The sequence below is a fragment of the Saprolegnia parasitica genome (assembly GCF_000151545.1).
Source record: "Saprolegnia parasitica CBS 223.65 unplaced genomic scaffold supercont2.10, whole genome shotgun sequence".
NCBI classification, from domain to species: Eukaryota; Oomycota; class Saprolegniomycetes; order Saprolegniales; family Saprolegniaceae; genus Saprolegnia; species Saprolegnia parasitica.
In genome coordinates, this window is record NW_012156404.1 from 200,779 (window position 1) to 228,114 (window position 27,336).

The window sequence follows — 27,336 nt, forward strand, 5'->3', positions numbered from 1 at the left end:
TAAAATCTTGTCATTTAATGACGCGGTTGAAGTTGGTTGGGGTGTATAAACCCGTTGCGCATCCGGCGCGCCATGGGCCAAAGACCCGCCGAAGCCGTCGCTGTCCACGCAACCGCAGCGTCTGAGGCCGTGCGCCCAGCGGCCTGCACCCAGCCACATCATACCATCACCCAGCGAGGTCAGCAAGGCCGGTCGCGGGCTATCTTCATGGCGTGTCCGGCGGTGTCCCTTGCTCACGACCGCGGTAACCACCAAGGCGCGATCACCAAGATCTCATTTTTAGGCCAGGTCAGGGCTATTTATGCGAGCAATGACCAGCTCTCGCTTCTCCTATGTAGCGTTGCCGCGAAGAAAGCCGCGGGTCGGTAGCGGCGCCTGGCAAGAGCTCGGTTCGATGACTGCTCTCTACAGCGCCTCGTGGTGACCCGTAGCAACCCTTGCAAACACACCATACTTCACCTAGATGGTGTTGACACAGTCGTACTTGCTACCAACGAAGAGGACTTGGAAATACCAACGACTTAGACTGAGACCACTCAACAAGCCATGCTCCTTCGAGCAACGTGGTCGCATGGAGCTTGCATCCCTTGGTTCCTTGGACCGTGACAGCGTAGCTTCAGCACGTGTGGGACTCTAGTCATGAAGTGGAAGATCTCCGCGTCTTGAAAGGTTCCACAAGTGGCGATACCAAGCAAGAAGCGTATTCAGAGCGAACGGTACATTAAGGGTATACGAGGTGGCTAAGCAGAGGCATCGCTTTCATCGCTCGTCGAGACCTCTGGCACCAAGACAAAGAGGGGACCGCCGACGTGGACTACATCATTGACGTTGGCCAGCGCTCGTCGGACGACGCCAGCGACGGGCGCGCAGACGTCGACCGAGACCTTGTCCGTCTCGAGCACAAGAACAACCTCATCGGCAAGAACACGGTCGCCTTCGTACTTGACCCACTCGACGATAGTGGCGTCAGCAACCGTCTCGCCCAGGTGCGGCACGGGCACCGTGAGGCCGGCAGTACGCACCTCGTACGTCGTCGAGTGGGGCAAACCTTGCGTCAGACGAAAAAGCGGTGACCCAATTGGCACGCGGACGTTGGTCTCGACGAGGTGCTTGGCAATCACGCCGGCTTGCGGCGCCCGCAAGTCCACGGTGACCTTGTCCGTCTCAAAGACAGCGACGACGTCGTCGGCAGCCACCGCGTCACCGACCTGCTTGGCCCACTTGAGCACGAGGCCGTGGCGGATCGAAGGGCCCATGGACGGGATCGGAATGTCGATTGTCGTAATGTACGCACGCGTCGAGCCGAGGCCGAGGCCGGCGACGCGGCGCACGACGCCATGAAGGTTCGGAAGTCGCATCTTGGTTTCTGGCGGTTTGCGTCAACGGCAGCCCTTTGTGATTGGTCGAAAACAATCGAAGCCGCCAATCACATATCGAGAATCTTGGCGACAAAAACAAGGCTCAAGATACGATCGATGTGGATTGCGGTGATTTGGCGCCAACCTGTGCTTTGCTTCAACTTGCTTCCGCAGCGATTGCTGTCGCCATATATTATCTCGCTAAAACCTGCAACCTACCTAGCCATACCGTACACGCGGCCACCGACATTTCCTGCAAGACTATTAGGGTAAGGGTTATGCCACGACGACCATGGTGGTAGCTTTCGATGCGCCGCACCTGACGCAAGGGCTAGGTGTTATTCACAAACATCGTGTACTACGTTTTTCTTATAGTTGCCGACTACAATATTAGGTGATGTACGAGAGGTCCATTTTTTTTTGCGGCGGCGCGACGGGCTCTTCGGGGATGTGCTTAAAGGCGGCTTGGTTGAGAACGGCCGCGACGGCGTCGATATCGTGCAAGATCGAGAGGAGCGCGGACGTAAAGTCGGCGTTGCCCGTGAGCGCGACGAGATGGTCGTCCTCGTCAAAGCACCAGTGCATCGTCGCATACACCGTCATGACTTGACCGACCTACGATACACACATGATTGATGTGGTCTTGGACCCACAAGAGTGTGAAACGTACAAGCCGGGACTTGAGGTGGTCGGGGCAGTACGGGAAGAAGGTGCTAATCGAGTTGCGGCTGATCTTGAGGAAGGACTTGACGACACCCTTGACGATCGCGCCGTCGTCCGTCTTGGTAACGACGCAGTCGTGCATCTCCATCGACACCTGCATAGACGCATATTGGATCCCATGCGATACTACCAGCGACGACGCACCGACGAGAACGACGACGTGTAGCGCTGCCAATTGTCCAAGATGCACTGGACGCCGACGCCGTGGTCGTATCGAACATGGGGCACTGCGACGGCCGTGAGGAAGTTGGCCTGCTTGACGCTGAGCTTGCGCCTCGACGAGTTGTAGCCCTATTGCATCAGGCTCGTCGATCGCTTTCCAGTCAATGGAGGTCATGATTCGTACCTGCTTAAAAAGTGTAATGTATTGGCGGGCCATCTTGGCCGTGGGCCCGCCATCAAAGTCGGGCTGAATGCGGAGCACGTGGACGAGCGGTACTTGGCGCACGAGGCTCGCCGCGCGCTGCTGCAGCGCCGCAACCTCGTCCTGCAGCGCCGTCACGGTCGTGATGATGGCTTCGTGCTCCTTCTTCTTGCGATCCCGGAAGGACTTTTGGCTCTTGCGGCATTGCAGCCGCCGGTGCTGCTGCGCATCGTAGCCCATCGCCTCCTTCTCCGCATCCATGGTGGCGACGGCCTCGATGAGGCGGCGGTCCGCAACGCTCAAGCAGCTCATCATTATCCTTCAACGGCTTCTGTGGAATGTGCTGCTAGAATGGAAAAAAAGGTACTTGTCGTAAGTGTCCCATTCACGTGGGTAATCGCTGGTTAGGCGATTTTGCGCCAATGAAAAGGCGCCAAATCGATAAACCTTGTTTTGATTGGATGTTGCATATCATTCGCACCTCACCAGACGCACAGTGAAGGCTTATGATGAGAAGCCACAACGGTTTTAAAGACGAAACGGCCTCCACTTCGAAACAGCCATCGAATCCCGCGCAAGCTCCACGCTCGCAAATCCACACGCCACCAGCGGCACCCATAGAACACTGCAGCCGTGCGGTGGCCCTGGACGAGCTGGTTCACGAACCATTATTGTATACCACGAGGCGCAGCACGAAGTTTGTGGCGGGTCGCAGTCCAGACCGCGGCCTGACCACACACTCAGTCAGCGAAACTCCCCACCTGCGCAATGATTACGGTCTGAGTTGGCGGCATGCATCTGGCGCATCGCGATCTTGGAGCCAATGGTCAGGAACCTTTTCGTTCCACAAATGCTGGGTGCAAGCTCGTGCGGGTGATACGTCAGCGACGAAGATTCTTTGATGGCACTGCATGGACGCAAAATGACGCAGTTGCACGACAGCCTACTGCAAGTCCAGGGTGATTTGGGTGCAGACTCCGAGACAAAAATATAGAACCGGACAGGCAACGGTAGCTGCGCGAGGAGCTGTAGTCGTGACGAACGGGCGCTCACCGGTATACTACGTGTAGTATCGAATGAAATGCTTGCCATCCTTCGACGTCCTTGTCGCCAGCGCCGCACTTCCTTTGACAAAGTTTCCTCTGCTGACGATGGCGTGCTTGCACGTGTTGCGTGGCAATGCCGACGGAGCCCATTGCGGCGGCGTCATACACCACGAAGATTGTCGACTCGCGCTCTCGAGCGCCAACGGTAAGAAATTGGCTCCTCACTGACGCACCGGCCAAGCCTCCCGAGCGCATTAGGAAGTCTACCATATCTTTATAATTGCATGAAATATAACTCGGTTGAACGACAACGGTAAAAAGTCGACTCAAACTCCTTTCGCGTCTCGCATTCTTGGTTTGCTAATGACGTCACTGCCGCGTGTGCTTGTACTACGGTACACTTGGTTGCATCATCATCGATGGAACGGGTGGGCGCAGACGGGTTGCAGTGGGAAGGCCACCTCACTATCGAATGTTTTCGTGGGCGGGATTTTTGTCAAAGCAGCCAAACAGCGCTAGGTAAATTTAGCAAACCATCGTCTCATTGGTCCAAGACTTAAACAACAGTCTCAGTAGTTGAACTGGGAGAGCGCGATGGCAAACGCCTGAAACGGCGTCATCGGGTGCCGAAAATCGAGGTGAAAGAGCTTGTCCGAGACTTTCCCGAACTGCAGAATCACGCCTTGCTTGGTGCCCCGGAGCACGAGCTGAAAGTTCTTGACGGATGGCACCGAGACACGGCCGTTGAAGTTGAGGCGGTAGCAGCCCTTCTCGTACTCAGGCTCTTTGTTGTCGAGGATCACAAGGTCCGACGTGCGGCCCAGCTTGACCTGCTCCGCGAGCGAGCTAAACACGTCTCCTTTCGATGGCACAGAATTGGCTTCCCCGCTGCGCGTGAGACCAGGGCAGATCACGGTGAGCTTGCGTGGCTACCACATATAGAATACCGCAATCCGTCGCCGTGATTACGAGTGGATCACCTTAGAGTGGGACGTCTTCGTCTCGAAGAGGATCGCGCCCAGCTCCCGCTTCTCCGCCTGGGCGCTGATCATAACGTTCTCTTGCCGACCGAAGCTTGAGCGAAGCTTCCCGATGTAGTTGCCGCTCTTCTTGCTCAGCTTGTACGATGCAGCGCCCCGCGACATGTCGAAAATGTGGTAGTTGGACGTGCGGTTGTTGAGCTGCTTCTGGGCAAGGAGAACCAATTTGTTCTACATGCATGCCGTCAAAATCATGCTGCCCATATCTATATGAATACCTTGATGAAGAATTGGTACTGCGGTGTCAGTCGGTTCGCGCCGTGGTTGCAGCGTACAATCGAGCCCTACAGAGATCCGTCATGTCATCTCGGTCGCTACTTGCAACAGCAAAGGGTCATGATGTACCTCGATCAAATGCAAGGACGTAGCACTGCCAGGAAGAACGCTGAGTGGCAAGAAGGGGGTCGCGTCGAGCCGGCCTTCACCACTTTGGTTGCCCGCCAACGTGCACTGGTCGAGCTTTGTTTCGATATGCGGCACGCGCGTCTTCTCAAAGCGACTTTCGATTTTCGCTTCAGCAATCTTGCTCGGCTCGCTCGTGTCTCTGGCGGCGCTAAGCCACTCGGAACACGCGACCGAGACGTTCTTTGGATCGTCCTAACCCATCAAATGTCCGTCAGAGCAAGGTCGCACAAGTAGAGTCGAAGAGCATACGCCGTCTTCGCTGTCCTCGCCTTCACTGTCCTTTCCGTCGTGCCCTTCGCTATCGTCGTCCTCGTCGGCCTCGTACCGAATCACTTGGTTGCTCTCTTCCTTGGCTTCCACGTCCAGGTCCCACGCGCGGGACGCTACAATAGAGACTATCAGATCGTAGTCGCAGCGACAAGTGTTTGATAGCATACGCTTCATCGGTGCGCGGTTCTGGTTGTTGTTGCTGCTCGCCGTCGACATGGTTGATTGCACTTTGAAAAGATTGTCGCCGTTGGCCGCAATTCTCGCTTCTTATTGGCCACACCACATCTATTTTGAGACGCAAGTTGGGTGAATCAAGATTGGGCATGACGTGGCGCCACGAACGATCATCACGTGCCCAGAAATAGCTTGTATGGATCCGTGTGAGCATCCTGCGTCGCTACCATCGGTCCATTGCTTGCGCGGGATTGCCACGTACTGGGGGAAATGCACATGGTATACGCGTGGATAGCAACCATTTACTGCGACCAAGTCGACCGCAAGGACCTTGAAAAGAGGGCGCTCCTCCCAGTCGCATAAAAAACAACGTGCGGGCTTTTCCACCGAGCAAGAAAAGACGTATCGAAACGAAACGCCCAAGAAAGCATGTCGCGCCAGCGCATCTCGGAGGACGAAGCGCTGCAGCTGCGCAAGGAAAAGTTCCGCCTTGCACAGAGCAATACCGTCGAGGGGGGTATCGAGGGCTCGTTTGAGAGCCGATTTTCGCTGCTTGAGGCGCCGTTCTGGAAGGTTTTTTATGCTGCGTGTGCCGCCGGTCCCGAGTGGGTCAACCATCGATCGCAACTCATTTCCTACTCGCTGCCGCAGACCATCAACAGCACCGACGCTTACGTAAGATTCCAGGTCCACCCAGCGCACACGATGCGATGAATAGGGGGAAACCATGATGACACTGGCCGCGCAGCACAATCGCGTTCAAGTCCTCACGGTGCTACTTGGTATTAAGGGCGATCCATGGCGCACAAACCAAAAGGTGCCACTTTACATACCGCTAGCACGAACGAGCTCGGGGACACAGGGCTGGAGCGCCGTGACAGTGGCCGCCGTCCAAAACCACGAAGCAGTCATCCAGCTGTTTGCTGCGAATCGCGTCAAGTACGTTTCCAGTTGCCTCGCCGATGCATCGCTCATAGGCTATGGAAACTAGATTGGACTTGCCCGACAAGCGACTTGTGTGCCTGGGATATTAGCCGGACGATGGATCCGATGCCGTGTATGTGTAGGGGTATACGCCTGCGCACTTTGTTGTGCAGGCACAAAACGACAAGATGTTGCGGCTGCTGCACGACCTGCATGCCGACCTACGCATCGCAGCCAAGAACGTTGGAAACCTTGGCATCGAATGCAACCAAACTAGGGGCACCCTAGGGCTACACGCTTCTCCACACGGCAGCCGAAGCCGCGGCCGACGATTGTCTGGTATACCTTGTCAAAATGAAACTTATACCCGTGGACGCCCGAGACACCAACGTATTTGTTGCATCCACTTGGTATGGTCGCGACTCGAGCTGTCGTAGAACGAAACCGCGTGCCACAAGGCAGCGCGGCACAACCACAACCGCGCGCTCGAGATCCTCTTGGCCCACGGCGCATCCTTTTCGCTTGAAAACCGAGAGGTGATGATGAGCTACCTCTGCTCTCCTGCATGGCTCAAGCGTATGACATGCAATAGAACGATGGTGTCGCCAACATCCTCCTTGACGACCTTCACATGCACCGCCGGTTCTAGTGCCTTCAACACTCTCCTTTTCATGCGAACATATCGTCTCGGTGCCCACATAGTTTTCTTATGTATTGTATACGAATACCAAACTGCACTCAAACGCTCTATCAAATGAGCTATGCTCGGATCTTCTTACGTTGTTGTACATTGCGTCGACTTGCATTGGCAACAGCAGACCACTCTTATCTCCTAACATACACTATTTAATGAATTTGGGACACTATTTCAGTCGTTCACATAACGGCATTATCTTGGAGAGGCGCGCATATCTCACCAGGTTTTTATCCGAGGTCTTATTTCCAGACGTGCGACGGTCGGCGCCAGGTTGCGTCTCTAGACGTCTCAGAGCAATTGTAATGGGCGAATATCCTTGTTTCAAACTAGGATTGGTCGTTTTTGCCTATATTTGCCTACCGGCTTCTGTCCGGTAGGCAAATATACCGGTGCGTTTTGCACGTTGAAACGCCGAAGAAAATAAGTGGCAGGACGATGGCCAAGCCGGTACGTAGCACACGACCTCGTGAAGAGCAGCGCCTCTCATGTGGCGCAGCAGATGCGCGTCGGCCGCAGCCGCGTCCCAATCAAGCGACGGCGCCTCCTGGAGCCGGAGTCCGTTGCGACGCTCATGACGCCGTGTTCCAGGAACTGTCCCCGCCCAAGCCCCGCCCAGAGCCAAGAGCCGTCGGTATCTGAAGAGACCAATTCATGTCCGTCGCCGCTGTAGGGTTGTCTATCACTCACGATATGCTACTAGGGCCACTCGAGGCAAGTGAAGGCGACGACCTTGGCGTCCAGGACGATGGTGGCCTCGACGTCCAGAACGATGGCAGCCCCGACTGTCGAGACGCTGCCGGTCTTGACGCCCAGGACGATGACGACCTCGTTAATCCGTACGATGATCCACTCGACGACCCCAGCGACGATGAGGAAGACGCGATGACCACCAACACCAAACAACGTGATCCAGATGCACGTGCCTCGGCGTCCCGACATGCATCCAAGGAGCAACGTCGACTCGCAGCTTTCGCCAAGTACCTTTATCCCTGCGTGCGCGCGCTATGCTTCTTCAAGAACCCCGTGTCTGTCGACCGCCCGTGCGATGTCTATGGCTGCAACGCCAGCGCTGTATCAATCTGCACGACTTGTCACGCGTCACACAGCGCCGCACACTTGTGCACGCATCACGCGAACATCCACAATAAGCAGGCCTTTGGTCACAAGGTCGTGCAAGGCACTACAAAGTCGACCGTCAAGAACGTCAAGAACGTCGAGTGCTGCGAAGGAAGCCTTACCAAGTCGTACTTCGTGCGGCTGCATACGTTCGACATCGACGCCGACAAGATTTTCGTCAAGACATGCGCCGATCACCATATTGGTCCGCTTCTAATCGAATTAGGTTTTATGCCCAATAACCTTGATGATCCAAGTACGTCTAGCCCGCCTTGCAAAGCCTAGTCGAATGATTTTGCTGTCGTAGCCCACGCATTCTGCATAAACATTGTGGACGCAGCCGCCAAGATGCGTGCATGTGGGGCCCCGTACCAAACAAGCTTCGAGGGCTTCTATGGATTTGGAGCAAAGTCGGTTTTCTACAAGCCTTTTGTGGATGCAACGAGACACATTGTTGCGCTCGGACAACACGTGCATCATCAAGATCTTATCGGCGACCTCGTCGAATCGAACACAACGCCGATCCCAGCAAAGACCCGCTGCGGTGCGTGTGAGGGAGGTGATGAGCGTGGTTTTGGTCCTCGTATTATGGTACTATATGTTTGCAAACTGTGCTCTCATTGACATCACATAGACCATCGACGGCTTTGCGTCTGCCAAAAAAATGGCAGTGGCTCATGGTGGCGGCGGCAATTACGGCAACTACTCGTGGACGAGCTCGTACTTCGTCCCGCTCAAGAGCGATCCAAGGAAGGTTGTTGCGCATGGCCAAGGCGGATGCACCGCCAACACGATTGCCGGGGAAAACGACGGCAAGCGTAGCCTGCACGAGGTCAACATGGTTGTGCATGCCGGTTGCAGGCATGAGATGGTTCATGCAATCGTTGGTACGCAACTATATATTTATTTCGTACCGATCTAACGAAGTGCTTTTGTTTAGACGTCCCATTTGGCGAGAGGCTCGTCTGCGCTGAAACGTTGGTGGAGGCTAGCGTAAAAGAGACGACCATCGGCCATTATGGCTTGGCTACGACATAATTTGCAAATACACAGCTCATTGTCAGGTATGTCCAACAGCTTGTAATTTTAAGAATATGGCCACGACTAGCTCGTGATAGGTGAACAACCTTACCCGTGCTCGGCCGAAACTTGGTTTTCTGCCAGCCTTCCATGCGTACTCCCACGACAGCCGCTGCCAGTCGCAGTTTGGTCCACGTACCATTATGGGCACAGGAACCACACTCGATGGCGAAGGCCATGAGCGCACGAACAGCCTTTTGTCGCGAAGCATTGCCGCAACCCGATTTGAGACCGCGGGCAATCGCCAACAGGACATTGCTTGGCTCCTCGAATACAACAACCGCAAGAAGGAAGCAAACTACATTCTACTCGTTCGTAAAGCAGCCACCAAGGTATTCCGCGAGCTTCAAGACGCGTATGATGCCGTCAACGGACGGGTTGGAAGGTACTTGCGCTATGGAATGATGTTTTCTAACTTACTGTGATCTTATAGCTACGTCTCCAACGTCGTCCACAATAATGCGATGCGCAAAGAAGTTGTCAAGAACATTGCGCGATCGAAGGGCAGGAACCCACCCGAGTGTGTTCTACGTGCCGATATCGCTACGGACATCCGAGCCATCGTCAACCTTGAACGCCTTTTGAAGACCAAGATTGGTACGAACAAGGCGTCCAAGATGCGGCGGCGAGTTAAGACTCTACGCGTCAAGGTTGACAGCAAAATTGCGTTGGTCAAAGGTAGAGAAACCATTTGTGCTTCTTGCGGTTTGATCATTATCCCTTCTAGAACTGACGTATAGCAAAGCACGAGAGCAGCTGACCCTGCAAAGCGGCGCTCCCATGTACTGGCGTTACGTCGAAGACCTATATCACCTCCAAACGGCCTGCTCAACTGGGTCGACTACTACAAGGCCAGGCTTCTCCAGCTGTCCGAGACAATGCAAGTCGTCGTCGATAATTTCACGAACACGCAAGACGGCGGGCGCCGCTACGGCGTGCCATTCAAGGTTCCCAAGAAGTATACATGGAGCAAGTTGCCGCTGCCGAAGAAGTGTTGAGAGACCACGCATGCCGCATTGGCAACTTCAGTGGCAACGTCCTCGCTGTCCACTTCGCCGAAGTAAGTGATGCTGTCAACATTGGACTGCTTCACGATCAACATGCCTTAGTGTAATTTCCATAATACATTTCCATTCATCGAGTAACATCCTGAAGCGGACTGAGCTGGAAACCGACCGATACCGCTGTGGACGACGGGTCCTGCCGCAGCCATTGATTGATTCCTTCCAGCACAAAGAAACCAGAAAAAATACGAGGGGTAAGGGAGAATTGAACTCACGCCGGTAGGGACTGACAGGTCACAGACGATGCGAATTACGACACGACGAACTAGTCATTATCACTTCAATGTCATCAGTAAACAAATGAATGCATTTTTGTGGAATGCGGACGTGATGCAGCTTTTGATATGGACGAAATTGTTAGTGTGTGAGGCTCCTTCAACGTCGGCCAGGCCCGACGGCCGCATTCGTAAGGATGTGGCCGTCCATCAGTAGATTTTACTTCCTGGGCGGTGGGAAAAACGCATAAAGAACTGTAGTCTTCTTCGCGTTGTCGACAATGATGGCCTCAACTACTTCTCAGCTAGCTCCTTTGCCTTTAATTCAGCTTGGCCAACAAAGGTCGGGAACAGGTTATAAGGACTTGTGCCCCTGTACTTTTCGATTTCATTGGCGACTTGCTTTGCTTGATCGCCTATATTGTTGACCATCAACACTCCTTTCATCCCATTTTTCGTACCAGAGAAAAACCAGCCACCATTGTCCGTTTTCATGTCGTAGTGGTAAGTGATTGTCTGGATGCCGAGGCTCTCGAGCTCCTTCATCCCAAGCCTGACCTTCTTGTAAGCCTCGTTCTTCTGCTTCAAAACCTCAGTTTTCGAGAGCTTTCGATACGGCGCCGACGTCTGCTCAGCTGCCTTGCGTGCATACGCTTGCTTCGTCTCGTCGGACAACGCATTCCATTGCGAAGCGTAGCGCTGGTCCGTGTATTTTGCAGTCGGATCGGTCGCGCGGAGCCCTAACGTAACGCACGAGAGCTACACAAGCGGCCAATTGGAAAGAGGTTGTTACTTTGGAAATCGCTATTTTTTCTTTCATGAACACGTTGAACCCGCTCTTGGCGTATGTTCCCTTATAGTACCTATCCAGGGTGGCACTCATAAACAGCATTCGCAATCGAACGTACGTCTTGGTGCGTAGCTCAAACGTGGCCGGTACTTGTGGTTCCCCTGACGCAGCTCTGCCTTCCACGCGAGCTCGACGCATTTCCGATGCGATCATGGCCTATAGGTCGTACGATCATGGACAAATGAAGTGGCAGCAAAGCAGCAGTACCTTGATCTTGTCGTCGTCATTAATGCCCAAAGCTAGCCCGATCTTCATGCGGTGATCCTCCCACTTGCGCGCCGTGGTGACGCCGTCCTCGCGCACAGCATGGGCAATGAGGCCACGGATGTCAGTTGGCACAACTTCGTCCGCTGTCCTCTGCTCTTCCCCCGTCATTTCCGCAAAATGGCATGTTGGATCCACACTTGCAATCCCACCAATCAACGGTACATAACATTATTTTAATGGCATACACCATTTATCCGCATCGAACACTATTCAAACTAATGGTTACTGTCGCCCGACAGCAGTCATGAACAGCTGCCTGCCTTCGTTAGTCTGGAGTCGTGCTTTGAGAAAAAACCGGCTGGCATATCTCCATGGACCACACGGTCGTGACCGACTATACGCGCGTGAGCGAATGCGAGAACGTCAAGGTCCTCTCTGCTGTCATGTCTCGGCCACTTCATTCTGGTGTGCGATAGGTCTATGTCCGTGCCCGACCGTGCGCAGACGGGTCCGAGCCGTTTGACGGCATGTTTGAGCGCCGAAAAGAGACCCCCAAAAATATTACGATCAAGGTCCCAATACGTCGACCGAGATACCAACTCGACGCTAACACATGTGTCGTTTAGGACGTGGACAAGTCCCAGTACGGCGAGCACGCGTTTAGCTTTGACAACGTACGATCTGCAGATCTTGCGCCGTCGTGACCACCGCGGCCCTAGATTTTTTGGACGCAAACGAACCAAGAAGAAGTGTTCGAGTCGGTGCGTCCTTTGCTCGTTGCCATGCAGCATCGTGATCGCGCGACGCATTAGACAAGCAAACCTCTTGTCGAGTTTGCTCTCAAGGGCATCAACAGCTGCTGCTTTGCGTATGGCCAAACAGGCTCGGGCAAGACGTTTAGGTAGCGCAATTGGAAGACAAACGCGATCTGATGGACGCCGATAGCATCTTTGGCGAGACGGGCGAAAAAGATGGCATTATTCCGCGCTGCACCGACCATTTGTTTGAAATGATTGAGCGCAACCAGCAGTCCGACCGCACCAACAAGCCCGTATCTGCCATCAGTAAACATCGTGTTCGCGGCAATCTTGACATGTAGGAAATCACGCTGGTTGTAAGCTTTCTCGAAATCTACTGCGATCGGCTGCGCGACTTGGGCCGCGAGTACAACGAACCTTCATCGTGAATAAGAATATGAGGCGACTCCGTGGCCTAGGTATGCTCAGAAAACGGGTCGTGTCGTGTCGTACCAGCAGAGCAGCAGCGCCGATTGGTACTTACGCCAGGTACTACGGCGTTCATGGCTCGTTGACGGTATACATGACAAAGTACATGTGCGTAGAAGGCGATGAAGCGCACCGACAGCAGTGCGAGGTGCATATTGCGCTGTAGCACAAGCTGTCCAATGCGATTCTAGCGTCTTCTCCAACCACTCGTGCAAAGATGATATGCGCATCGACTATGAGAAGGGTCGGAGCGATGCCGCCGACCCCATTCTTGGACTGACGCCAACTGCAACTAGAAAACCTCGAAATCCACGAAGACGCTCAAGGCCAAGTGTTTGTCAAAGATCTCTCGATGATCGAAGTCACACGCCGCGAAGAAGTAGCCAATTCGCTGTTTAATGACGACACATCATGGCGATCGTAGGTGAATGTGATGGTGCAAATGGGCCTTAAGCTGCGCTCAACGCACGAAACCAAGATGAACGCCGTCTCGTCGCGATCGCACACAGTCTTTTCGATCCACGTCTTCCAACACGGTGGATATACGCTGCTTGCTGCTCCATGAACTCGAATTTACTGATGCAACTTGCGCATAGATTTGGCCACGAATGAAGTCATTTCGGGCACGCTCAACATGGTCGACTTGGCCGGGTACCGACCTTGAGCAAAGGTTTGCGATCGGGGAGGTAACGCCAGCGTAGATCGGAACGCCTCAAGAAAAGCGAGTCGGACGGACAGCGGCTCAAGGAGGCGTTGCACATCAACTCGTCGCTCAGTGCGGTCGGCAAAGTCGTCATGTCGCTCGACCCAGAGAGCCGCTTCAACTACATTCCGTACCGCGACTCGAAGCTCACGCGTCTCCTCCAAAACAGCATCGGTGCGTACCACCTATACATTCAAGTCTATATTACGTCTCAACCCGACTATTATAAGGTGGCAACTCGTTTACGATTCTTATTGCGACCATCCACCCAATGAAAGAGCACTACGAGGAGTGCTTGAGCACCATGCAATTCGCCAACCGGTGTCGGACCGTCCAAAACCAAGTACATTATGTCAAACACTCGCCATTGATTCCACGCACCCTGTAGCCCCGCGTCAACTACATCAACCAAAACGTTGTCGATAAGGACAGGCGAATACGCAAGCTTCAGGACGAAATTGCGCTTCTCAAGCGGAAGCTCGAGTGCCTCCGCGCCGAGCAAAACAACCGCATGGGCACGATTCTGCGCGAGCTTGGCTACGACGTTAGTGGCTTTACCGAAGAAGGCAACGTGCGCCTTGCTGTACGCTACCGATAGAGAGAGAAGGTGTCGACTGTCAAGTAGGACGGCACGGTGGTGGTTGCGACAGAAGAGACGATCCTCGACATGCATGGCAACCCCATTACGCTCTCCAAGACCGAGGACGCGCAGGGGCACTCGCCGTCCAAGAGGAAAAATCACTCTCGGACCACGGTCGCCACCAAGAGCTTCGGCGCACCATCGGTATCGACGCGGTATTGCATTGATTGTAGTTGACGTGGCGTATAGATTTTTGCGAAAAGAACGCGACTACATGCGTCAAAAGGCCGAGGATGTCAAGAATGCCGTCCTCCTCGCACAGGTAATCTCCCTGAAGTTACTATAAACTCAATGCGTGTAGGCCGAGCTAAAGAAGGAGAAAGACGATATGCTGCGGCAGCTACAACAGCAGAAGCGCGAAGTGCTCCGTCTCGAGAGCGAGCTCGTGCTCAAAGACGAAGCGCTCGTCCGGATCCAGGCCCAAGGCGCGTCCAAGCACAAAGAGGACATTCAGCACATCCTTGAGCACAGCCAAGCGCTACAGCGAACGTCGCAGCGGCCGAGCGTGATGCTTCGGACTAAATCGGATGCCCCATGATGCCACTCGCGGTGTCCCCCGACTTTGCCCAGCGCGCGCTGCAGCTGGAAAAGTCCAAGGAGGACGACATTGCACTTTTGAAGGAGCAGTACGAGTGCCTCTTGGCAAGGAAAAACAAGAGCTCCTTGACTTGACCAAGCAGTGGACGCACCACTCAGCGACGGACCGAGAAACCATCGAAGTACGCTGATTCTTGCAACGTTGTGATGCCGATCGGTCGTCACTCGCTAGACGCTCAAGGACGAAATGGCCCAACTTTACGTCTACACGACGCGTCTCTTCCAAGCAAGCCAGCTCCACTTGCAGCGCAAGTATGTTGCGACTATGGCCTACGCAGATCGTCTCAGCGCGACGATAGGGGCCACGATGTGGCGTGGCCCAAGCCTCTGCTGACAAATACGACCAAGTTACGCCACTTCCGAGCGCTACTCGGGTCGGATCCGCTCGTCCAAGCTCGTGTGCAGCACGCCAAGGAGCACAAAGTGATGTCGGCACGTGCCGCAGCCACGGCACGTCCCGTCTCGGCGCCCGCGCGCCGGCCCATGAGTGCGGGGTATGCGTCGACATTTCGGGGCCGCATTTTGCAACCACCTCCTGTAAACTTGCTGGACCCTGGGTTGATCATTGCTCATTACTGAAGGTAGATTGCAACAACCACAACAGAGGGCGACGGTATCCTCAATGAGGACGACGACAGTGACTCGGAGCTCAATATGCTCGTACGACTTGCTACGCCATAGAGGCGACATGGAGGCTCACAGGCTCCTGCATGGTCTTTTAGCCGATTGAGACGCTACGCCAGCTGCTGCGAGACGAGCGGGCCAAGCAACAAAAGTCGCGGCAGCCCGAAGTCGACGACGACGTCGTCGAACAGTTGCGCACGAAACTGCAGCACGAGGTGACGACGACGCGTGTACGACGCGAGACCATGGTTGGGTGTAGGCTCAAAAGAACCGCGAACTGCGCGCGGCCAATGCAGCGCTGCAGCGACAACAAACCAAAACCACCCAAGAAAAAGTGGTCATTGCCAAGCCACGCCCACAGTCGGCGACAAAACGACCCATGGGACGGGAGGAATAAGATGCCAACCCATGCAAACGACAAGCAGTGGTAGTACTGGCCGCACGACGTTGTCTACCTTGTCTATTGGCGCACGACCATGCACATAAGTGTATCTAGATAACACAGTCTTCTGGATCGTGGATACCGCTGGTGAAAAGAAACGAGTGCGGAATGCCGTCCCTGTCGCTCCATGCGCCACGTCATAGGAACCTGCGGGGATCATGCACGCACGCGGATGCTAGATATACATCCATGATAGGTGGGATATACTGAACTGAACGGGTAAAATTCCAAATATGCCCACTTTTTCACGAAACTTCCAAATGTGTCCACTTTTCACTAAAATACCAGCTACCAACGATTGGCCGGGGCTTAAGACAAAAAGAGATTGGCGTTTCGTGGTCACCAATTCTTCGGCTATCGAATGCAATGGGCCCTGAGTTCCAAATAGGGGTCGAAATTGCACTCATTAATCGAGCGTGGACACAATTGAAAGTTTTGCACGAAAAGTAGGCACATTTGGGATTTTACCCTGTACTGAACAGTAGCTAAGGATTCGTACATCGTCCCATCGCGGGTGTGGGATACACCATCATCATCATGGTGCTCATGCATTACAAAATAAAATCTCGCGTCCAAGACGACCCACTTGTTTCGTCCGTGCCCTCCATGATGCTTCCGAGTTGGTGTCCGTGTCACACGCTATGCATGCAGAGCTCAGGGCCACCCACGTGCAGTGCAATGGACGAGACGGTCGCAACGAAGCAACAAACGGCACTTGGTACGTTCATCAATTTTTTTCAAAGACACCTACTTTCACCGCTGCAGCGTGCCGCTGCTACGACGTGTACTGTCGAATCACGGCTGCTTTCTTGAGTCAAATCGTAAGCGACCCGTGCGAACAGTTCGAGTCGTTAATCGTCGAGGGGAGGGAATAAATTGATGTTAACGAAGCGCTACTGGTACAACAGACAAGAAGGACACATTGGACACGACCGCGAGTGCCTAATCGCACAAGATGAAGCTCAGACTAGCCTTGTTGGCCTCTGCGTTGGTCGGCGGCGACGATTTCGCCTTGCTGGCTTCGCGTTGCATTTGCAATCGGCGCGAGTTGTAGGCCTTCATCTGCAAAAGGCGCTTGGCTTTGTTCTTCTCGTACCACGCCTTCATTTTTTCTTTCTGCGCGTCGCGGTGGGCGGCATACCATTCCTTCTTGTACGTTTTGGTGTCTTGCTTGGCGCGCTTCGCCCGCGTCGCCTTGGCTTGCTTGGGCTCGTCCACGATTGGCGCCGAGAGCTGCCAGTGGTGGTGGAATTGCTCGCCGTAGAGGTCGGCGTAGTGCGTGTACGTCTCGGCAGGGTACGCAGCAGCAGCCGCATACGGCTTGGTGGCGTAGTGGAGGCTGCCGTAGTATGGTGTCGGCTCGGGCGCCGTTGTCCGGTACGTCGTCGTCGGGTGCACTGTCATGGTTGTGGTAAATCTGAAAATGAGGCAATTGTTGGCCGAGAACCGAGTTGGGTTTGGCCGCCAATTTGTTGAGTTCGACGGCTGCTGCCACTGCATTCATTGATGTGGGTGCGTGTCCGGTGGTGTAATTCGTTCAAGATGACTCGTGTAGCCAGGAACCACTGATGTATCCACTGTGCCGTACGAACTAATCCGCGATGCAAACAGTACGGTACCGGTACCAGCTGGGTCTGTTCGGCAACGGGCCAACGTCTTTCTCCATTTCGTCATGTCCTACCAGATGGGTCGTCGGTATTGAGACGGGATAGGTATGAAAAGGTCAATTGGAGACCCATACGATAATATGCTGTGCTCTGGTTTGTCAACTTTGTCGAAATCAGCTATCACGTTTCAATCAGTCGCGGACCGGACGTTCTGGCACTATTAATATGTCGTCGACGCCCGAATCATCGCGTTGGAACTTGGGACTGCCTCGTCAGCACGCAAGGAAAAGAAGGGGTGCTATCGAAGGTGCTATCCAGTGCTTCAACGAACCTTTCTTTTCTATTGTGCATGGTCAAAACTCTGGAATGCTGGCGAGTTACACCCATTGTATCCTATCATGCACATGTCAGGCCTGCGTTGGACATGCCCACCTCTGGCGGCGGCGCGCGACGTGCGATTGGCGGCAGCAGCCATGAGTCCAGTAGCGTTCTGCCACTTTGTTTACCGACACAGATGCCCGCGCGTGAGACCATCCATCGGACGTTTTGCAAACTTGCGGGAGAGACCGCGCGCACCTGCTGTTGCCTGCACGCGCTTCCTCGAGGCCGCCTGCCTTCGCCAGCCACGAAGTGGACTACGTACACAACATATTACCAGCAATTCGACTCGTGCCAACTTGAAAGTATGACGAAATTCTGATTCAAAAATGGTCAGTGGTTCCATCCTTCCAAGTCGCTGCCAGTAGTACTCGGAATCATGCAGGCGACGGCGGGTGCTCTGCAAAGAAAGAAACCGCGTCGCAGGCACGAAGAAAGGAAGCTGTCAACTGCGCTCCTTGCAGCCATGATACGCGGCCGTGCGTGCGCGCCAGCCGCTCGTGACACGCAACAAGAGGTGCATCATCATATGCGCCTCACGCCGCGAGTGAGTCATCTTCTATGCTTGACGCTTAGCCAACAAAGAAGCGGCGTTCTTTCGATGTGGTCTCCTCTACTTAGTACTACGTCGACACTATCTAGGTGATGCGAGGTCCCGTTTACACTACTACTAGTCGACGCGAGCCAGGCCTTCGATGAGTTCTTCAAAGTCCCGCAGAAACCAGTCGGCGCGCTCTTGGACCACTTGGCGGGCAACGACACCCCCATAGCCAACAAAGAGATCCGCTGGAGGCTTGGCTTGCATGTCGGTGGCACCGTCACCGACCATCACCACGGTCTTGTAGCCGCACTCGCGCTTGAGCCTAAAGATGCATGAGAAGTCGTTCGTAGCGCAGTGCAAGGCACGCGTACAGCTCAATGACGCGGGGCTTGCCTCCGTCGCGGCTAGTGAGCTCGTTCGCATCGAAACCCTTGTAGCTGCCATCGTCATGAAAGTGAATCGTGTTGGCGTAAATGCGGCTGGGCGGAATCCCGAGGTGGGCGGCCACGGGCTCAATCATGAGACGAAACCCCCCGGAGACGAGGTAGACGTCGACGCTGCGCGCTTGGAGCTCCTGGATCAACCGCTGGATACCCTTTGTGAGGTGCTTGGTGGGCGGATGGGCAGCCAAGCACGCGTCAATCGCAGCCTTGGAGGGCTGGATAATGTTGAGCCGCGCCGCAAGCGCGTCCTCAAACTTGACACCGCCGTTCATGGCCTTGGAGGTCCAAGCAGACACGGCGTCGCCCTGGCCACAGTGCGCAGCCAGCACGTCGATGCCCTCGTCCTGGATCACAGTACTGTCGACGTCAAAGCACACGGCCTCGGCGCGGCGCCAGATCTCGAGGTTCGCCGGCGAGCTAAACGAGCGCTACCAGAGATGTGAGATCTTACATGGACGCTTTTCGCCTCCATTAGACGTACGCAAGCAATGGGCGCAAGGCGAAGACCACGGCGAAGCGCAAGCATGATGGCCCAGTGATTCTGTGAGCTCGAACCGATTGCGCAACAAGATGTGCTCAAAATACAAAACTACACTATTTATGCACATTTGAAATAGTGTGTGTAATCACAGATATGTGGTAAATAGTATTACCACCGTGTGGCCGCTGTACTAGGGTGTCTACGACGGCAGCGATAGACGTAGAAAGTTGATGCCCTCCGATGCTACATTTTTCGACTTGTTGTCTATTGGAGCGTACGTAATCCCATCGTACTCTCTTCAGTGGTACCTGGTACGCGTCCGTTGCCAACCCCATCGCTATCGGATGAATCATACACTATTCAAGAATGCTGTGGTTTCGCGGCTCGGTTACTTGTGATTGGCTCGCTGGTTGAAAAGGCCACCTGTGGGACATGATTTTGACCAATGAGGCGGGCGCTCAATGGTGCATCCGTGGGATCCACGCTCGACGACCTCACTTCGTAATTTTGCCACGGACCAACCGAGCCATGCCCCACGAGTTCGCCCGCCTTCCGACCACGGTCCGACCCATCAAGGTACGCCTCATGCAGCACCACATGGAAGGTTGACGCCCTGTATGTGCGTAGTACACGCTTGCGTACGACGTCGTGGACCTCGGCCGCTACCGCTTCGAAGGTCGCGAGACCATCGACGTCGAGGTGAACGAGGCGACCAACACGATCACGTCCCATGCGATTGAGCTCTGGGTGCACTCGGTCAAGGTGCGCCAAGGTGACAAGACCATCGCTTGCGACGAGGTCCGCTTCATCGAGGAAGATCAAACCGTGACCTTTGTCTTGGCCGAGACCTTGGCGCCCGGGCCCGCCCAGATCGAGCTCGGTTTCCATGGTATTCTCAACGACGAGCTCCGTGGCTTCTATCGCGCGGGCTACGAGCAGAATGGCGAGAAGCGCATCATGGCGACGTCCCAAGTACGCATATGGTGTCGTCGACTTGATTCCTCATGCATCTCTACATCGTAGTTCCAAGCTTGCGACGCGCGCCGAGCGTTTGTGTGCTGGGACGAGCCCGCGATCAAGGCGTCGTTCGAGATCTCGATGGCGACGCCCGTGCACCTCACGGCCATCTCCAACATGCACGTGCTCTCGACCGCGATTCGCCCGTCGCCGTACATCCACAACGCGACGGAGAAGGTGTGGCAGTTTGCTGAGACCCCCATCATGTCGACGTACTTGGTACGTGCATTGGAATGCATCATCTGCTTGCAACCGCTAACGGCTCTGAGTTAGGTTGCGCTTGTTGTCGGTGAGTTTGACAGCCTCTCGGCCTACTCGCGCGAAGGTGTCCTTGTCAACGTGTACACGCCCGTCGGGAAGAGCAACCAAGGCGCGTTTGCTCTCTCGGGTACGCCCCATGGACTTGTTATAATTTGTGAAAAGGTATCTTATCCTGGGTCCAATGTAGTCGCGACCGAGTCGCTGTCGTTCTTCACCAAGACGTTTGGCCTCGAGTACCCGCTCAAGAAGCTCGACATGCTGGCGATTCCGGACTTTGCGGCCGGTGCCATGGAGAACTGGGGCTGCGTCACGTACCGCGAAGAAGCGCTTTTGATTGAACCCAGTACGCGCGCACTTCAATCCATGGTCACGATGGACGCATGTTCTTGCAATAGGCCAGAGCAGCCAAGACAGCAAGTCGCGGGTCGCACTCACGGTCGCGCATGAGCTCGCGCACCAGTGGTTCGGGAACCTCGTCACGATGGAGTGGTGGACCGGCCTCTGGCTCAACGAAGGCTTCGCGCACTTTATGGAGTACGAGGCCGTGAACGCGATCTTCCCCGAGTGGAAGATGTGGGAAAACTTCATCCAAGAAGTCACGCTCGGTGCAGCGTTCCGCGAAGACGCCTTGCTGAGGTACCGATCTGCTCCGATTCAAATCCATGCGATACTCACTATCGTATTAGCTCGCACATGATTGAGGTCGAAGTCAACCACCCGGACGAAGCCGACGAGATTTTCGACGCGATCTCGTACTGCAAGGGTAGGCATTGCTTGCAACCGCCTTGCTTACGCATGTTCTGCGTAGGTGCGAGTATCATTCGCATGCTCTGCGAGTACCTCGGCCAAGACGTCTTTTACAAGGGCATCCAGGCCTACTTGAAGCAGTAGGCTCTCCTGGCACGGACATTCGGGATATCAAGTTTTGGCTGGGAATAGGTTTAGCTACCAGAACGCAGTGACGTTTGACCTCTGGCACGCGCTCGAAGAAGCTTCGGGGCTTCCGCTCGCGACGATGATGAACACGTGGACCAAGCAGACGGGGTACCCCGTCGTGACGCTCACGTGTGGCGAGGTTGGCGCTCCATTGTCTTGTTTCGGCGTATTAATTGAAGCACTTTGATAGGAGCTCACCGTGAAGCAAACGCGCTTCTTCTCCAACCCGTCGACGCAGGACGACGGTGACAGCCGCTGGGACATTCCACTGACGGTTGTCTACGACGAGGCCGAGAGTGCCACAGTCCACCGTGTTGGTATTTGGTCGGCGGGCGATGCGCCGCGGGACGATTCGGGTGAAATCGCCGCGGCCAGCGACCTCTTGGCCAACGGGGAGCTCAAGGGTGCGACATGGGTCAAGCTCAACGCCCATTCGCAGGGCTTCTACGTCGACAACTACTGCTCGGAGGGGTGGCGTCGCCTCCAGGCGCCTTGCCAGCGTACGCCAACATCTTGTATAACATATCGTAGTGTGGTTGACACGCCACGTAGAGCTCGTGCTTGGTGACGTCGAGCGGATGTGCTTGCTCAACAACGTGTTTACGCTCACGCGGGCCGGCCGCGTCGCGCTCAGTGATGCGATGGCATTTGCTCGGGCGTTCGCGGCCGACCCGAGCTACCTCGCGTGGAAGACGCTTTCGGGCCATCTCGGCTTTTACGCCAAGCTTTTTGCGGACGAAGAGTTCTTCCCGGCTCTCCAGAGCTACATCGCTGGCCTCTTTCAGCAGCCGATGGGCCACTTGACGTGGACGTCGCTGCCGACGGACGACGACAACTCGGCGTACTTCCGGAAGGCCGTCATCTCGATGCTCGGCCTCGCCCGCGACCCAGGTACGTGCTCTCAAGGGCGTAAATCGTTGCTGACGGTATGTCACCTTAGCGGTGGTAACGGCTGCGGAACAGCACTTCCAGACGTTTGTCGCGACGCCGACGTAGGCGTCCAAGGATATGCGTGTACAACGGGCTGATAGAATCTGCTCCTAGTGGGTCGCCGTTGGCGTCGGACTTGCGCAGCTGTGTGCTTGACTTGGTGGCCGCTGTGCACGCATCACCGGTCGTGTACGACCAGCTTCGCACGCTCTACGAATCGGTGGACCTCGGCGAGTTCAAGCTCGACTGCCTCGGCGCGATGGGCCAAATTCCGTCCAAGCGCCTTGAGACGCTCGAGTGGGCGCTCAGCGGGTCGCATGTGCGCGCGCAGGACATTCAGTACGCGTTCAACAGCATTGCGCGCCAGAGCCAGGCAGGTACGGAGATGGCGTGGAGCTACATCCAGCAGCACTGGGACGAGCTCAACGACAAGTACATCCCGAGCAAGGTATCATTTCACTGTCGCCCCTCGACCGTCACGGACTCACTCATGTAGATTGGGTCGATTGTGTGTTTGACGATCCGCCACTTCCACACGGACGCCAAGGCCGACGAGATTGCGGCGTTCTTTCGACGCACAAGCACTCGGCCTTCAAGCGCAAGCTCGACACGACACTCGAAGAAATCCGCACCAAGGCGGCGACGTACGCGCGTGACGTGGCGGCCATGGGCGACTACCTTGCATCGCTCGCCTAAGCCGGTCCATGCCGAGGGCAAGCGCTGTGTCGAGAGCATCGGGGCTGGTATGCCTCTGTACAACGACTGTGCATTTGCAAATACATGTACATCATGCTGATCTATGCAACTCTTTTCGACCGTCATGGGACGACGGGTTTCGTCGTGGGATCGAGTAAAACAGCCGATAGGAAGAGTGCAGGTCGTCACAGATGCTGGCGTGGTGTGACGTGACTGCGATGCTGACGGGACCGGCCACGCGTCCGCCGTGCAGAGCGCGATACTTTGACACCACAACTATCTGCATCACCCAAGCTCAACTAGTTCCATGCCCCATGCTTGGCGGCAAACCAGCGAAGAACTTGGTCCCTGAGATATCCGAGATTTGAAAGGTAGGAAATTCATCCCACCAAGTAGGACCAGAAAAGCCGTCCTGCGATAGCGTTGACCCTAAACGGGTCTACTGGACACCACGCTCCTTTGCCGACCGGTGGTTCGTGCAGGGCAAAACGTCATGCGAGCACGAAACGGCAGAGGTCGCCCGCTGCGCCGACTGCGGTGGGCTCGTCCGCAAGACCGAGGTGAAGGCCGCCGACGTCCATTCTTGGCGAGTGGCTGAACGCACGCGGCTTCGTCGGCGCCGGAAGCGCGGTCCATCCACGCGATGACACGCGGGCGGGCGGCCGAATCTTCGACGCAATGTGATTGGCTCAAAAGTATGTTGATGGGATGAGGTCGGTGATGATGGGATCCGAGGGCATGGGGACCCCGTCAACAGTTTGGCTGGCCTTGGGCTCGTGATTGGCCAAAATGTATAAAGCGAGGCCAATCACATCATCATTTCGCTGGGAAATTGCCGGCCGGCTGTCATGCTTAGTTTTCCAAGCCCCCGAACGACGATGGCCGACCACCGGCGCTTGATGGTGCCTGACAACTCGCGCGCGGTCGTCGAGATCGAGCGCCGTAAGCAGGCGGCGGCGCGCGCCGTCCTCCTCGAGAAGCGCAACATCCGCCGCAACCAGAGCAAGATGAACCAACGTCGGTACCGCGCCGAGCAGAAGGACCTGGTCACGTCGCTCGAGACGCAGGTAGGCAGGCTCTCGAACGAGGTCGCGCGCCTCGAAGGCCGCCTCGAGTACCTCCAGCGCGCCGTCTCCAACCTCTACGCCGACGAGATGAGCATCGTGTGCCAGTTCTTCGTACACTTTGCGAATGGGTTGCAGCTCGACGCGGGCCCGCAGCACGATTTTTTGCGCACGATCACGGCCGACAACCTCCTGTACCTAGGCCAAGTAAGCTGAAGTTCATATTGCGTTGCTCGCAGCTTATTTATGCTGCAATAGGCAAGCCGAACCAAGCTCATTGAGCAGCTCGAGGGCTACTCATGTCAGTTTGCATCGTTTCAAATGCACTGCACGCTCATTGAGGGCCTGCCCCACGCCAGCTCGGACAAGCTCCTCAAAGCCCACGCAGAGCTGCAGCTGGGCATCACTCCCAGCACCATCCAAGCGGTCTTTCCACACGTACATCCTGACCTCGCGTCCAAGCTCACGGGCAAGAGCCTCCGCGTCTCGATGATGTTTGTCTTTTGCTTTGATGTCGATGGTATCGTCTATCGGCTCGACTCGGCGGCCGAGCTCGTCGCAGCGCTGGCGCTGCTCGTCTCGAGCGTCGAAGAGGCACTTCTCGTGCTCGAGGGCTCGCTGCTCACAGCACACGGCGAGATTCTCGTGAGGCGAGCAGAACCTTCCAGCACAAGTACCCCTAGGGCCGCCCGATGACCAATCCAAACTAGAAGATTACGGTTGCAGTACGCGATCTGATTGGCCTTCGAGGTTTGTTTTAACGTATTTAACCACGAGTACGTTTATTATGTTAAACACCTCTATGGGATGGATCTCTCCTTGCGCAGCCCACTTCCAACGACCACGTGCTGGTGCCGACGCACACAAATCCAGGCGTCGCGATATGTATGCAACGTCTTTGTAGCAACGATAACGCGGAAAACGTTCATATTCAAAAACCTCTATGCGCCATGAGGAGATGCGATGCAGTTTGTTTATGAGTTTTATCAAGAGCATGAATTACGCGTTTTATGCCCTTGTTTTTCATGGTTTTTCTTTCTCGATGCGGAAGTGCTCAAGCCGCAACATGGACCGCAATCTATAGGCACAGACGCCGGCCAACGACCTCGAGAACTTGGTTCAAGTTGCTCAAGATTGCAACAATGTCAAGGCCTAACGGAGAACGTCGTCATGGACCTCGCGTGAGAGGAAAAAAGCTCCTTGTTGACTACAGAAGGGTCCACGCAGAGATGCCGAATGCACAGGCAGCCTCGGCGGGCGTGTGAAGGGGGTTGTTTCGTGGTGCAAATCTTTGCATGACCTAGAACACGCGAAATCAAGTGCATGTATACCAAGGGGCAAGCCAATTCAACATTGAACGTTGCAGATCGTAAAAAAAGTCAAGAGCTTGTCTAGCTCCTACGTAGTCTAGCTCAAGCTAGCAAAGGAATCCAGTTCTACTCTTTACATCGAGCAACCAGCGCGCCAGTCACGGCAAGCTGCAAGTCTCAGGACTGGGATGTAACCGGAACACGGGATCATTGATGCTGGATGGTTTGTCTGAGCTACTACATACCATTCCTAGTGTGTTGTCGTGACCGAATATTGAACCCGTGTAGCTTGGTCCCCTCGGTGCGACCATCAAGTAGTTGACATGATCTAACTGCAGTTGAGATTGGAAGTCGTTTCGTTGCGTTGGAGGCCGGTTCGTTTTTGATGGGTTGTCGCGGTGTGGACATCATGAGATGGATGGCTTTTTAGCCTTGTTCGACGAGGTTCATTTGATATGTGTGGATTCGGGTGAAATGATGTTGGTCTTGTCGATGTGTCGCTGGGATACAAGTGGTCGGCTTAGATCATGTTGCCAGCTTCAAACACGCATCGAGTGGCAATGATTGCGTCGTGGTATAGTTAGCTGGACTGCTGCGGCTAGCCCGTTCTCGCGTTGAAGCCCGGTTTGCGAAGCCCGCGCCCACCCCGGACCACAGCACTTCCGATGCGGCTTCTCGTTGGTGGATAGACAGAATCTCGTCATGCAGTCGTCCTACCTTGCTCACGATCGATGCGAGAATGTCTTGCGATTGCGGCTCAAGATCTAAGATCTATCATCAAGGATCGGTATATATCGCTACGCCAGTTTAATCGAGTCGCCGACTTCCAGCGACAGATGGAAAAGAATGCCGAAAGGAGCGTGCCAAAATGCTGCGTTTCGTCCCCTCGGCTATAGACGCAAGTGCATGGGGGAGACGAACGGGGTTCGTGTTGGGAGGCCGCCGCCGCCCAGGAAGGGACTGGTGGGTGGGTTAAAAGAGCGTTAAGTAGCTAAGAGGTTCGGAGTTGGACGAGCAAATTGCAAATGAGCTTGGAGCTTTGATCTTCGATCTCGGCGGTTGCGCCTTGCTACAATAAAAGAGCTGGTGGAGCTGCCGCCATCTTGGCGGTTGGGCATGGCGGTTCAAGATGGCGCCCTTGCTTGGCCTTGGTACAAAACCCCAGCTTCACGCGTGCCGCGAGAAACTATCCCTTTGTAAAGCCATTGCAGCATGCAGATACAATGCGAAACCCGGTTCTATATGGGTCCTATACATGCCAACTCGGCACGTACAAAGGTTGTACCGGCAATCCCGCCGCAACTTCGATGCAGACTTCGCGATAAGGTCGTGGTTGCACACGTTCTAATTTTGTGGAACCATCGCAACAACAGCAACGGTTCCGTGGATCCGCGGCCTTTTTCGCAAGCTGCGTGTGCGCGGCAAAACGGCTACCGGACGCGGCTTGCACCTCGTCACTGCTCCTCGTATCGGGGTTTCGACAGGGTGCTTCGACTTCTCCTATGATGTCATCGAGTTGGTTGCTGTCGTCGTGGGCTTCGTCTCTGACTTTTGGCTCCACCAAGGCGTTTCCCGAAGTCACACCCACTAGTATACTAGTACATGCGAAGCCGCCTTACATTAAGCGTCGACTGCGACGGGCAGTATATGGCGATTAAAACGTCAACACAAACCAGCCGCCAAGTACTTCCCGATCGATTAAGGAGCGACTCGCTCCCCTATCGCTCCCTCAATCGCTCCCATGCCTTGACGACCAGCTGCCTCATTATCTCATTCTTATATATATATGAACGTGTTTCGCGTTATCTTCGTTGTTACAAAGAGTTCGCATACGTAGAGACTAGCAATCTCCTTCTTCTTCATTCGCTCGCCGGGCCGTGGCTGCGCAGGCGGCGGCGCGGGGGTGC

The 27,336-nt window shown here is 55.0% G+C and overlaps 12 protein-coding genes across 12 annotated transcripts; 6 read left to right on the plus strand and 6 right to left on the minus strand.

The window, feature by feature from the left end:
• Positions 1 to 150: 150 nt before the first annotated feature.
• Positions 151 to 398, plus strand: SPRG_19534 (hypothetical protein; the record flags this gene model as incomplete). The annotated part of the gene is made up of 2 exons (XM_012342710.1): positions 151 to 288; positions 339 to 398. Coding segments are annotated over 2 exons (198 nt in total), but the record flags the coding sequence as incomplete, so codon positions are not given.
• A 342-nt stretch (positions 399 to 740) lies between these two features.
• Positions 741 to 1,385, minus strand: SPRG_03872 (hypothetical protein; the record flags this gene model as incomplete). The annotated part of the gene is made up of 1 exon (XM_012342467.1): positions 741 to 1,385. The coding sequence occupies exon 1, from the start codon at positions 1,356 to 1,358 to the stop codon at positions 741 to 743; it is 618 nt and encodes a 205-aa protein (XP_012197857.1). The 5' UTR covers positions 1,359 to 1,385.
• A 301-nt stretch (positions 1,386 to 1,686) lies between these two features.
• Positions 1,687 to 2,792, minus strand: SPRG_03873 (hypothetical protein). Its single transcript, XM_012342468.1, has 4 exons — positions 2,428 to 2,792; positions 2,226 to 2,372; positions 2,029 to 2,175; positions 1,687 to 1,973 (listed from the first exon to the last, which is right to left on the minus strand). The coding sequence occupies exons 1-4, from the start codon at positions 2,758 to 2,760 to the stop codon at positions 1,749 to 1,751; spliced, it is 852 nt and encodes a 283-aa protein (XP_012197858.1). The 5' UTR covers positions 2,761 to 2,792; the 3' UTR covers positions 1,687 to 1,748.
• A 1,226-nt stretch (positions 2,793 to 4,018) lies between these two features.
• On the minus strand, positions 4,019 to 5,436 carry SPRG_03874 (hypothetical protein). Its single transcript, XM_012342469.1, has 6 exons — positions 5,374 to 5,436; positions 5,186 to 5,319; positions 4,877 to 5,128; positions 4,750 to 4,815; positions 4,472 to 4,702; positions 4,019 to 4,420 (listed from the first exon to the last, which is right to left on the minus strand). The coding sequence occupies exons 1-6, from the start codon at positions 5,420 to 5,422 to the stop codon at positions 4,061 to 4,063; spliced, it is 1,092 nt and encodes a 363-aa protein (XP_012197859.1). The 5' UTR covers positions 5,423 to 5,436; the 3' UTR covers positions 4,019 to 4,060.
• A 339-nt stretch (positions 5,437 to 5,775) lies between these two features.
• Positions 5,776 to 7,073, plus strand: SPRG_03875 (hypothetical protein). Its single transcript, XM_012342470.1, has 8 exons — positions 5,776 to 6,055; positions 6,099 to 6,197; positions 6,243 to 6,319; positions 6,372 to 6,396; positions 6,448 to 6,546; positions 6,593 to 6,694; positions 6,742 to 6,840; positions 6,897 to 7,073. The coding sequence occupies exons 1-8, from the start codon at positions 5,810 to 5,812 to the stop codon at positions 6,951 to 6,953; spliced, it is 804 nt and encodes a 267-aa protein (XP_012197860.1). The 5' UTR covers positions 5,776 to 5,809; the 3' UTR covers positions 6,954 to 7,073.
• A 363-nt stretch (positions 7,074 to 7,436) lies between these two features.
• Positions 7,437 to 8,424, plus strand: SPRG_03876 (hypothetical protein; the record flags this gene model as incomplete). The annotated part of the gene is made up of 5 exons (XM_012342471.1): positions 7,437 to 7,448; positions 7,498 to 7,654; positions 7,702 to 8,072; positions 8,154 to 8,322; positions 8,384 to 8,424. 5 exons carry the CDS (start codon positions 7,437 to 7,439, stop codon positions 8,422 to 8,424), a joined length of 750 nt encoding a protein of 249 aa, XP_012197861.1.
• Positions 8,425 to 10,770: 2,346 nt separating this feature from the next.
• Positions 10,771 to 11,701, minus strand: SPRG_03877 (hypothetical protein; the record flags this gene model as incomplete). Its single annotated transcript, XM_012342472.1, has 5 exons — positions 10,771 to 10,892; positions 10,938 to 11,235; positions 11,270 to 11,339; positions 11,385 to 11,482; positions 11,534 to 11,701. 5 exons carry the CDS (start codon positions 11,699 to 11,701, stop codon positions 10,771 to 10,773), a joined length of 756 nt encoding a protein of 251 aa, XP_012197862.1.
• A 203-nt stretch (positions 11,702 to 11,904) lies between these two features.
• On the plus strand, positions 11,905 to 15,720 carry SPRG_22124 (hypothetical protein; the record flags this gene model as incomplete). Its single annotated transcript, XM_012342725.1, has 25 exons — positions 11,905 to 11,961; positions 12,010 to 12,105; positions 12,160 to 12,207; positions 12,253 to 12,294; positions 12,346 to 12,434; positions 12,479 to 12,584; positions 12,633 to 12,697; positions 12,750 to 12,819; positions 12,876 to 12,907; positions 12,951 to 13,003; positions 13,056 to 13,138; positions 13,184 to 13,295; positions 13,356 to 13,410; positions 13,461 to 13,636; positions 13,693 to 13,805; positions 13,851 to 14,033; positions 14,088 to 14,257; positions 14,292 to 14,364; positions 14,404 to 14,607; positions 14,750 to 14,821; positions 14,872 to 14,951; positions 14,999 to 15,236; positions 15,285 to 15,359; positions 15,422 to 15,553; positions 15,583 to 15,720. The coding sequence occupies 25 exons, from the start codon at positions 11,905 to 11,907 to the stop codon at positions 15,718 to 15,720; spliced, it is 2,562 nt and encodes an 853-aa protein (XP_012198115.1).
• An 889-nt stretch (positions 15,721 to 16,609) lies between these two features.
• On the minus strand, positions 16,610 to 17,183 carry SPRG_03879 (hypothetical protein). The gene has a single exon (XM_012342473.1). The coding sequence runs from the start codon at positions 17,167 to 17,169 to the stop codon at positions 16,708 to 16,710; it is 462 nt and encodes a 153-aa protein (XP_012197863.1). The 5' UTR covers positions 17,170 to 17,183; the 3' UTR covers positions 16,610 to 16,707.
• Positions 17,184 to 18,289: 1,106 nt separating this feature from the next.
• Positions 18,290 to 19,304, minus strand: SPRG_03880 (phosphoserine phosphatase SerB). Its single transcript, XM_012342474.1, has 3 exons — positions 19,216 to 19,304; positions 18,663 to 19,162; positions 18,290 to 18,613 (listed from the first exon to the last, which is right to left on the minus strand). Exons 1-3 carry the CDS (start codon positions 19,258 to 19,260, stop codon positions 18,421 to 18,423), a joined length of 738 nt encoding a protein of 245 aa, XP_012197864.1. The 5' UTR covers positions 19,261 to 19,304; the 3' UTR covers positions 18,290 to 18,420.
• Positions 19,305 to 19,687: 383 nt separating this feature from the next.
• Positions 19,688 to 23,161, plus strand: SPRG_03881 (hypothetical protein). The gene is made up of 14 exons (XM_012342475.1): positions 19,688 to 19,791; positions 19,843 to 20,187; positions 20,239 to 20,451; positions 20,506 to 20,620; positions 20,681 to 20,836; positions 20,889 to 21,129; positions 21,180 to 21,256; positions 21,302 to 21,380; positions 21,433 to 21,568; positions 21,620 to 21,929; positions 21,982 to 22,320; positions 22,370 to 22,421; positions 22,474 to 22,807; positions 22,856 to 23,161. Exons 1-14 carry the CDS (start codon positions 19,744 to 19,746, stop codon positions 23,153 to 23,155), a joined length of 2,745 nt encoding a protein of 914 aa, XP_012197865.1. The 5' UTR covers positions 19,688 to 19,743; the 3' UTR covers positions 23,156 to 23,161.
• A 744-nt stretch (positions 23,162 to 23,905) lies between these two features.
• On the plus strand, positions 23,906 to 24,857 carry SPRG_03882 (hypothetical protein; the record flags this gene model as incomplete). The annotated part of the gene is made up of 3 exons (XM_012342476.1): positions 23,906 to 24,326; positions 24,378 to 24,764; positions 24,846 to 24,857. Exons 1-3 carry the CDS (start codon positions 23,934 to 23,936, stop codon positions 24,855 to 24,857), a joined length of 792 nt encoding a protein of 263 aa, XP_012197866.1. The 5' UTR covers positions 23,906 to 23,933.
• Positions 24,858 to 27,336: the final 2,479 nt, after the last annotated feature.

Excerpts from the sequence above, each read along its gene's own strand:
- SPRG_03881 (XM_012342475.1), top strand. The coding sequence starts at position 19,744 with ATGCCCCACGAGTTCGCCCGCCTTCCGACCACGGTCCGACCCATCAAG. Across the intron at positions 20,837-20,888 it reads AGCGCTTTTGATTGAACCCA|GCCAGAGCAGCCAAGACAGC; the intron begins GTACGCGCGCAC and ends TTCTTGCAATAG. Across the intron at positions 22,808-22,855 it reads ACAAGTACATCCCGAGCAAG|ATTGGGTCGATTGTGTGTTT; the intron begins GTATCATTTCAC and ends TCACTCATGTAG.
- SPRG_03880 (XM_012342474.1), bottom strand. The coding sequence starts at position 19,260 with ATGCTTGCGCTTCGCCGTGGTCTTCGCCTTGCGCCCATTGCTTGC. Across the intron at positions 19,163-19,215 it reads GCCTTGCGCCCATTGCTTGC|CGCTCGTTTAGCTCGCCGGC; the intron begins GTACGTCTAATG and ends CATCTCTGGTAG. Across the intron at positions 18,614-18,662 it reads AAGCCCCGCGTCATTGAGCT|GCTCAAGCGCGAGTGCGGCT; the intron begins GTACGCGTGCCT and ends ATGCATCTTTAG.
- SPRG_03873 (XM_012342468.1), bottom strand. The coding sequence starts at position 2,760 with ATGATGAGCTGCTTGAGCGTTGCGGACCGCCGCCTCATCGAGGCCGTC. Across the intron at positions 2,176-2,225 it reads ACACGTCGTCGTTCTCGTCG|GTGTCGATGGAGATGCACGA; the intron begins GTGCGTCGTCGC and ends GCGTCTATGCAG. Across the intron at positions 1,974-2,028 it reads ACCACCTCAAGTCCCGGCTT|GTCGGTCAAGTCATGACGGT; the intron begins GTACGTTTCACA and ends TGTGTATCGTAG.
- SPRG_03874 (XM_012342469.1), bottom strand. The coding sequence starts at position 5,422 with ATGTCGACGGCGAGCAGCAACAACAACCAGAACCGCGCACCGATGAAG. Across the intron at positions 5,129-5,185 it reads GCGAGGACAGCGAAGACGGC|GACGATCCAAAGAACGTCTC; the intron begins GTATGCTCTTCG and ends TTGATGGGTTAG. Across the intron at positions 4,703-4,749 it reads AGTACCAATTCTTCATCAAG|AACAAATTGGTTCTCCTTGC; the intron begins GTATTCATATAG and ends GCATGCATGTAG.
- SPRG_03875 (XM_012342470.1), top strand. The coding sequence starts at position 5,810 with ATGTCGCGCCAGCGCATCTCGGAGGACGAAGCGCTGCAGCTGCGCAAG. Across the intron at positions 6,198-6,242 it reads CATGGCGCACAAACCAAAAG|GGCTGGAGCGCCGTGACAGT; the intron begins GTGCCACTTTAC and ends TCGGGGACACAG. Across the intron at positions 6,397-6,447 it reads ACTTGCCCGACAAGCGACTT|GGGTATACGCCTGCGCACTT; the intron begins GTGTGCCTGGGA and ends GTGTATGTGTAG.
- SPRG_03879 (XM_012342473.1), bottom strand. The coding sequence starts at position 17,169 with ATGACAGTGCACCCGACGACGACGTACCGGACAACGGCGCCCGAGCCG.